General features: G+C 45.1%; 1 protein-coding gene across 1 annotated transcript; it reads right to left on the reverse strand.

Annotated features, from left to right (window-relative positions):
• Window positions 1–7772: 7772 nt before the first annotated feature.
• Window positions 7773–9445, reverse strand: LOC125523356 (extensin-like). Its single transcript, XM_048688401.1, has one exon. The coding sequence runs from the start codon at window positions 9244–9246 to the stop codon at window positions 8014–8016; it is 1233 nt and encodes a 410-aa protein (XP_048544358.1). The 5' UTR covers window positions 9247–9445; the 3' UTR covers window positions 7773–8013.
• Window positions 9446–9665: the final 220 nt, after the last annotated feature.

Consider the following 9665-nt stretch of genomic DNA (forward strand, 5'->3'; position numbering starts at 1 on the left):
TATCTGATGGGACTACTTCGGCTGTGACAAATTCTCTAATCAGACCACTGCTACGACAACCACCTCACCACCATGAGCACTATAGTGATAAGAACACTTCTGCTACCTTCGCGACCAATGTGTATATGCTGATTATCTCGCTATTGGCATTTGCGATTGCTTCATATGCAAATATGATTGCCATGCTAGTTTATTTCTCGTTACAAACTTGCATGTCTAGTATCCCATTTATAACCAGATCTGCTAGCACACTCCCCTAAAAAAAATCTTTTTTTTGCATGCTAGTTTATTTCTCGTTACAAACTGGCATGCTAGGAAACTTGTCATGATATTAATCTTGATTAAATTATTCAATAATCGGTTATTGTTCCAACAACAACCATGATGTTTGTCCTTTTTGTTGCTGGGGACTTTGGTGTTTCTCTCCTTTTATTTAGTATATTAATGTCTTGTTTCGAGGAGATTTATTCACTTTTTATTACTTTATAAATCAAATTTACGCATTAATTCATATCGTATCTGTTTACCAAGTACTTGTTTTTTTCCATACCAGGAAGTGTGAAGTTCGCAGTTAGGATCCCTGCAAACCAATGGCCGCTGCGCTAGGATCAAAAGATCGATCGATCTGCTAGCTTTTGGAACGATCGATCGGCCAGCTCCAGGGTGTGAAGGTGGACAAACCATACATAGCTACGTGTAGGTCGGCACTGGAACGCGCCAAAACTGCCTTCATTAAATTCATTAAGAGGCGCTAGAGTGGTGGCCAATCAGCTACGTTATACGGCGCATGCTGATTGGTCACAGTTAGAAAGGTTTTTTTAGAGTTTTTTTAAAATGATAGGGAATTTTTTTAGAGAAGTTTTTTCTGTTTCCTTGTGATGTCCGTGTGATGCGAGAATATTTTTAAAAAAAATTGGCATGATGATGAGGTCCGCATAGTTTTCTCTCAAGCGGCCTACAATGGCGGGTCCAAACCACTAGTTTGTGTGTAAATGCAATCAATCGATTAATGTGTGGGCTGAACTAGCACGCGTGCATGTTGTCTTGTGCAACATACTGTAGTACTTTCCCGTCCGAAAATACTTGTCATCAAAATAGATAGAAAAGAATGTATCTAGAACTAAATTATACTTAGATACGTCCCCTTTTATTTATTTTGATGACAAATATTTCCGGACGGAGGGAGTACTAGTATAGGGATATCTGCTATAGCTGGCTAATATTTTAACAAGTCAAATCATTAGTTTTTGTAAGATTTCAAGTGGGAATAATGCAGTTTCCTGTTGGAGGCTACGTGAAGTGCTGGAGTATATATATAGTATGTATAAACACAACAACGAGAAATAAAGTATACCCACACACACTAAGATCATGGTTAGTCCTGCTAACTAAGCAAAGCCATTCACCCGCAAAAAAAAACTAAGCAAAGCCATTAATTGATGAATACCGCGAGGAAAGTATGGTTGTGTTAGCAGTGAGGAAAATACTGATTATAGCAAATCTAGAAGATCCCGTTAAGAGCATCTTTAATAAATGGTCCAAATATAAAAGTACCTAACTTTTGGATCGTCCGGGGCAAAAAACGTTGCTTCAACAGATGGTTCATATGTAAAAAAAAATTGGACCACGACCTCCCGGTGATGTAAAATTGAAAAGTTTGTGATGCAAATTTACATCACGAGATGCAACTGATGTAAAACCGCGGCCGCCCGCCAAATGCCCAACCGCCACTTCATTCCACTTCTGCCTGGCGCCCGCCCGCCCGCGACCGAGCACCAGCCGCCGAAAGTTGTCGTCGCCGTTGCCGCCACCGCCACCGCCCCACATCGCCGCCGCCCTAGCCCTCGTCCCCTCCCCCGCCGGAGGGCGTCTCGCAGCCGCCCCGGTGCCGCCGTTTCGGGAGGCAGCCGCGGCTGGATTCGCCGACTCCGGCGGTCCGCCTTGCTCCCTTCTCCTCTGCGCCGCCCTAGCCCTTGTCGCCTCCCCCGCCAGAGGGCGTCAAGCAGCCGCCCCGGTGCCGTTGTTTAGAGAAACAGCCGCGGCTGGAATCGCCGACTCCGGCGGTCCGCCATGCTCCCTTCTCCTTTGCGTCGCCGTACTCCCTTCCCCTCTGCGCCGCCGTCCGCAGCAGTTCTCCTCTGCACCGTGCTCCCTTCGCCTTTGCGTCGCCATGCTCCCTTCGGGATTTTGCAATCTCAATTTGCTATTGTGCGAGGACCATGTAGATTCTGAGATCAAAAGATCCTTTGGTACATCATGACTGCTTGCATGATTATGCATAATATGATTATTGAGAATGAGCGTGGAAAACATTTAGAATACAACTTCTATCACTCGATGGGCATTCCTGTTAACCCCATGCGAAAAGAACAACGCATCAGACATTTCATAAAGGTGTACAACGAGATTAGAGACACCGATGTGCATGATCAGCTCTAGAAATATTTGATGGAAGAGCATTGGAAATGGCATGGCGAAAGCGCCGCATAGATTCATTATTTGTTTCTGAAAACTATGTTGTATTGTGCGAAACTACGTTGTGTTTGTGTTGCATTTGATCTCGTGAATTTGAACAACTATGTAATTATTTTTATATTGTGGATATGTACAAATTTTTATGTTGTTTTTAGATATTTTTTGCAATATGTGCGGCTGTACAGTGGCTGAACAGTAGCCGCGCAGCCGCCAGCCGGTTTTGCATCTTCGTTTTGGACCATCTGTTGGAGTTGTTCTTGTTTTTTTACGTCTTCGTTTTGGACCATCTATTGGAGTTGAGCCTTTTTCGAAGATGTAAAAAGCACTTTTTGATGCTTCAAATCTGAACCATCACCTGTTTGGACCGCCAAAATTTGGACCATCTATTGGAGATGCTCTAACAAAACCTCTAGCATATCTCAAAAGCAAATAACTTCCAAAAGGTTTTAACTACTAGACCGTAACCTGGAAAAAATCTAGCCGCCACAAACCCTCATCCTTGCCGTTTAAATCTGTTGGTCACTCTGAACCACGGTGACACGTTTCAGTGTGAGAGGCGCAGATCTTCGCCCTTGTGTGGAATCTTGGTCTAGTTTGTTAGGTTTTGGTGGCCTTGTGTCGTTTTCCGCGCGATGGAGGATACATCACTGCTGAATAATAAGTACCTCCGCCCCCTAAAATTGCCCCCCCCCCCCCAATCGCATATGCAATTCCTCACCAATTAGGGTTTAGGTTTCTGTTACTTCTGCAACCCATCATTAGCAAATTAATCACATATTGCAAAATCCTAGAGTGTGATCCATATACATGCGAGCTCGTATAATGAGCACCAAAGGACAACAACAAATAAAGCTTGCAATTCAAACCAATCACAAGCACCAATCAATCCATAGGACAAAGGTGATCTACTCAAACATACCAACCATTGTTCAAAACGATGTGTACGCGATTGGAGCAGGTGACCATGGAGGTGTTTTCCCACATGGGTGGTAGCATAACCTCCATATTGGCCCATCACCTCTTTCGACTTTGGCATAGTGACGGTCCTATATATTTGACTCTACTGGAGTAGATATGTCCGATTTTTTAATCCTTTTGTCCTTTTCCAGATAGTTTGCATTTGGCTGTGTACATCCTAGCTATGTAAAGGCCGGGTGCTGCTCATCACGAGTTGTATCCACTCGACGCTACATTTCAGTTAATAAAAGCGAACTTTATAAAAAAGCACCATGTACAAGTAGAGGATTACATTGGGTTGTGGGAGAGTGGACCGCTGATTATAGAGGGAGGAAGGTGATGGAGGTGTGGATGACAGTGTCAAAGTTGTTGGTGTAGATCACCGTCACGATGGTTCCCTTGGCAGCGCTCCGGCGCCATAGGGAGAGAGGGGGAGAGAGCCCCCTGCTTCTTCTTCTTGCTTGGCATAGCCCTAGATGGGAGAAGGGCTCCCCGTCTGGTCCTTGGCCGCCATGGCTCCTGGGGGGCGGGAGCCCCTCCGAGCTTTGATCTCTCTTTCTCTGTTTCTCTAGGGTTTCTTTAATTTCCCGGAGCTGTTTCTGTGGCCGAGCACAGTTTCTTAAGTAGCTGAAGATCCGTAATTTCAATTAGGCTGAAATTTTAACATGATATGCGTTTCTCATAATTAGCTTCCTTGCTCCCGAAGGAGAGCTCCATAAGGTTTGCGGTCTCTCTACAAGGCCTCACGACGCACCTTATGGGGGCGCCCCTTGCTTGTGAGGCCAACGGGCCTCGTCTTGCGTTGATTTTTGCGCCGAAAATTCATATATATTCAAAAAAATCCACGTAAATTTTCAGGTCATTCCGGCTTCGTTAAGTTTTCACCTAAAAACCCCAAAACGATTGAAAACGGGAACTATGCTTTGCCACTGGGTTAATAGGTTAGTCCAATAAAAATAATATAAATTGTCACCAAAGATATGTGCAAGTAGTAATATAATCGCATGAAACAATAAAAAGGTATAGATACGTCAGAGACGTATCATGTGCCTCTTGAGGTAATTGTGTTTACATATTTCTCAAAAAAATTGTACTATTAACAACTACTCAAACAGATATAATAATAAAAACACTGGCTCGCGCTCTTTCTCTATGTTCACCTCCCCCCCTCCCTCTCCCCAAATTTCCCCCGGCTTGTCGCCCCCACCCCCGCCAAGAAGCATTCGTCCCGCCTCTGGGACCAAGCACACCGCCCCCCCCCGCCCCCCCCCGCAAGGTGTCGCCATCTTCCCCGTCAGTTGGCCACCGAGCAGATCCCCGCCGCCACCGAGCAAATCCTGCGCCGCGCACCGAGTACATTCACATCGTCCATATCGCACCTCCACCGTCGTCACATCCCTCTCCTCACCGCGTTCGCCCACCGTGTCCCACCATGCTCGTGCCTCCTTGTCAACTCCCTGATCTGCTCGACTCCCTGATCTGCAACGCACAAGCCGGACTCCGCCCGCCAGCTGCCCCTCCATGCCGCCCGTCCGCCTCCTCTCCCATAGAAGGTGAGCTCCAGCCTCTCCTCTGTTTTACTCAAGGCCGGATCTTGCTGCTGCTGTTGATTGCTACTTCGGTTCATATGCCAATGATTCGTTTTTATTGTTACTGGTGTTGCCGCTTTTGAGGGATGTTGCTTGCTTGCTTGCTGCTGCTGCTGGTGGCTAAGCAGGGGGTGTAGCTGCTGTTGCTTGCTTGCCTGCTACTACTGGCCAAGCAGGGTGGTGCTCGTGCTTCCTGCTGCAGCTTACTGGTGGTGCAGTGGCCAAGCATGGTGCTAATTAGTTTTTATTTAGAATAAATTTCTACTGCTTGTTGCTTGCTAATTAATCTGACGTGTTTCCATTTTTTTAGAAATAACAGTAGGGTAAATTACTGCTGCTTGTTGCTTGCTAATTGGTTTGTATTCTAATTAGGTAGGTTAGATTTTCAGGTTGTATATATGATAGTATAAAATTATTTATCTAAAGCTCTAGCTAATTTGGTACATTTCATATTTTGGTCAAAGTTTCTGGGTTAGGGTTCTAGGGTTATCTCGACATGACGACATTAAACTAGGTTGGTTGACTGAAAGAGTCATGCGTGTTTCTTCTTGGTTACGAGTTTAATTAGGGTGTAGAGCCGGCTCAGTTTCTCAAAGGTGCTCATAGAGATAAGGTGTGCGTGTGTGCGCTCATAAGGGTGAGTGCATACACGTATGTATGAACGCTTGCGTCTATAGTGTGTTCAAGAAAAAAAAACATGGATGGTCACGTACAGTTTCTCTAAGATGGTTTACATTTTTTTGGATGGGGGGGCACGTTCAGTTTTTTATATTTTTGAGATTGATTGTCATGTACAATTTTTTGAACACAACACAGACGCAAGTGCTCATACATATGCGCATACACTCACCCCTATGAATGTACACACGCATATTCTATCCCTATGAGCATCTTCGAGAGACTGAGCCGGCATATCATTTTAAGATTTACGAAGTCAGTGTAGGCGGCTCGTCGTTGACGAGAACGTCTCCTCCCACTGAAAGCGCATTGCCGGAAATCCTGAGATAAATCCAGGAATAATGCGAGCACCAAGACTTGAATCTTGGTGGGTTGTCACGTACAATTATTTTTTAAATTATACATTTTGTACACCGTTTTATTAGATTTTTTACATAGTGTTACCCTAAATTTTACTATTCATCACCCAGGATACAGAATAGGTTATTTTTCACCCGAGGTAATCTTACGTTCATTTCCTAAATAAATTATGTTTAGAATATAAATAGTTACATGCATATTGATTCAATATGTAAAATTTAGTACAAAACAAATAAAAATATAGGTTATAAACCAGAAAAATCACATTTTATGTATGTTTTACACTATGTTTTTACAATTGTAATTTTACGTAACATAAAATATTTTTTACGGCAAGTACATATTTTCTTACGTTCTCTTATTATGTATTAAATAAGACAAAATTTACGAAACGTAAAAATACGGTGCATTGATGTCAAAATAGAAAGGGCTGAAGAATAATTATTCATCACCCAGGGTGACGAATAGCGCGATATATCTTTACCTTATAATAAAGCAAATTGGGTTTCTTTCGTCCGTCATGGCATTTTTCAGAAAAGTCCCTCTATTTCAGAAAATTCAACCCGCGGTCCTGTTTTAAGTTAAAATGAATCGTTATTTTCGTATTTTATACAAAAGTCCCTGTCTTTTCTTGAAATCAACCAGCCATCCGGATTTAAATCACACCCGAACCGTTATTTTACATTTTTCAAAAAAAAAACTCTGATGTTTTAGGTAATTCATCCGCGGATCATATTTAAGTCAAACAAATGTTTTTTAAAATCATTCATATCTTTTAAACTGCAACTCTGATTTGAACATGTTATATATAAAATTTGATTAGAAAATATGTAGAATATGAATATGAGATTATTTTTACCTGTTAAGTATTTTTAAATATTATTTTGGAATATATTTGAGTCAAACCAAATGATTTTCTAAATTATCTGTATCTTTTAAACCGTAACTTTGATTTTAACATATTATATATGAAATTTTATTAGAAAAATGTGTGGAATCTAAATATGATGTTAATTTTACCTATTAAATATTTTTTAAATATTGTTATGGAAGCAAAATATGATGTTAATTTTACCTATTAAATATTTTTAAAATATTGTTATGGAAGCAAACTTATAATTTATAGCGCAAGATCCGTTCTTTTCCATACCGGTGGCGACCCCACTATAACCATGTAGGGAAAAGAAAATATCGATAACTACACATGCATACCTCTGAAAAATGTCGCAGGGGAAAATAACAGATTTCTCATCGCGAGAGTGAGAGAGAGAGAGAGAGGGAGAGAGAGAGAGAGACGTCTTAGGATTAACCATATTCAACACACATTTTTTGTTGTTTTGTGTGAACACCGAGGCCATCGCCGGCGAGGGTGAGAAAGAGGATAAGCGGCAACACAAATATGATGCCTCGCAGAAATAAAGGAGATGGACCTATTGTGGTCTTGAGTGATGGTTGTTGAGTTAAGAGCGTGTGTTGTGTTTTCTCTTCCGTTGCAACGCACGGGCTCTTTTGTGTGTGTGTGTGTGTGTGTGTGTGTGTGTGTGTTCGTGTATATTTTAACATTTTTAAAATATCTTAGCACATATCTGTAAAGCGTATGATTCAGCAAGTATCTTGGTATGGGTTACTAGTACATGTGAAAACTTCATTTACACAGTACGAACATTTTATTCATAATTCTTCAAAAAGAAAACACACACTACAAAACCGATGGAAGACCACAATTGGTAACTTGTTACACGGTTACTATTTGATACGCAGTTACACAAACACAATGTATGCATGCTCCACAGCTCCGCGTCACAAGTAGCAAGTCAGAGCTGCAAATCCATGTACATATAGATTATTACACTTCGATACGTGACCTGTGTGACCACACGAGAGAATTTAATGCACGTATCGCATTCAGATGCAGGTGATACTGATAGTACATACATATAGTAATCGATGAAGCTTAGTTCGGGCAGTGGAAGTCGTCCGGCACTATCTTGCCGCACTGGTTGACGAGCACCTCGATGGCGATGGGCAGCACGAGGCTGGTGTTGAGGGCCTTGACCTTGATGGTGCTGCAAAGGCAGAGAGCGGCGTCGAGGCCGGCCACGTCGGACAGCAACGGGCAGCATGAATCGCTGGCGCTACCACCGATCACCGCGTGCAGCAGCCCATTGAGCACGTCCACGCACGCCAGCAGCTTCAGCGTGTCCACAGGGCACTTGCCAGTCAGTGTCGCCGGGGCTGGGACCGGGGCTGGGGTTGGCGTCGGAGTCACAGGTGTGGGTGTTGGCGGCATCACAGGTTTCGGTGTTGGGGCCACCGGGCTTGGTGTTGGAGAGAGAGGGGTTGGTGCTGGGGTGGGAGTCAGAGGGGTCGGTGTTGGCGGCATCATAGGAGTCGGTGTTGGGGGCACCTGGGTTGGCGTTGGAGAGACGGGGGTGGGTGCTGGCGTCGGAGTCACAGGTGTTGATGTTGGCGGCATCATAGGGGTCGGTGTTGGGGCCATCGGGGTTGGCGTTGGAGAGACAGGGCTCGGTGCTGGCGTTGGAATCACAGGGGTCGGTGTTGGGGCCACCGGACATGGCATTGGAGAGGCAGGGGTCGGTGCCGGCGTCGGCGTTACAGGGGTTGGTGTTGGCGGCATCATAGGGGTAGGTGTTGGGGCCATCGGAGTTGGCGTTGGAGAGACAGGGGTCGGTGCTGGTGTCGGGGTCACAAGGGTCGGTGTTGGTGGCATCACAGGGGTCGGTGATGGGGCCACCGGGATTGGTGATGGAGAGATAGGGGTCGGTGCCGGCGTCGGCGAAACAGGGGTCAGTGTTGGGGTCACCGGGGTTGGTGTTGGAGAGACGGGGGCCTGTGCCGGCGTCGGAGTTATAGGGGTTGGTATTGGCAGTATCACCGGGGTCGGTATGGGCGTGGGTGCGGGAGTGTTTGTAGGTGGAGGGCAGGACACAATCGGGGTCGGTGCCGGCGTCGGAGTCACTGGAGTAGGTGTGGGTGTGGGTGTGGGTGAGGGCGTGGGAGTTTGCGAAGGCGGTGGGCAGGGTACGGACGATGGCCGGGACTTGTGCTTACGCGGTGGAGGCCGCGAAGGCTTTGTGGTCGGGCAGGATCGGCATGCCGCGGACGGAGCAAGATGCACGGCTAAGGAGAGCAGCGCCACCAGCAAGAGCACTGCAATGCGGGCCATGCTCTTGGAGCTTAAGGCCTCGGTGTCGATATAGCTTTCTTGCTCTTGGCTAACAGAATGCCTTGGTACTGGTCTGAGGGAAGAAGAAGAAACTAGGCCTGCTTATATAGGCGTACGTGAGGTGGTGGAGCGATGAGACGAACTGCTCACGTACTGTATTATTTTTTGATGATTGAAATGGTGTACTGTATTGGTCGACCTGACCAAGTATGGAGCCCTCTTCCCCCGTGAGGCTCTTTCCAATATTGCTGGACCTCTCGCACTTGCACGCATCTGGATGAAATTAACAGACCTCATTGTCCACGTCAGAGACGACCGCTCCGCTAATCTATCTATCTTCTATCTATATATCAGATATTATGGAAGTAAAATATTGCTTGTGAACCAACCTATTGTTGGATGGGACAGTAGTATCCTCA

Source organism: Triticum urartu, chromosome 7, assembly GCF_003073215.2.
Source record: "Triticum urartu cultivar G1812 chromosome 7, Tu2.1, whole genome shotgun sequence".
NCBI classification, from domain to species: domain Eukaryota; kingdom Viridiplantae; phylum Streptophyta; class Magnoliopsida; order Poales; family Poaceae; genus Triticum; species Triticum urartu.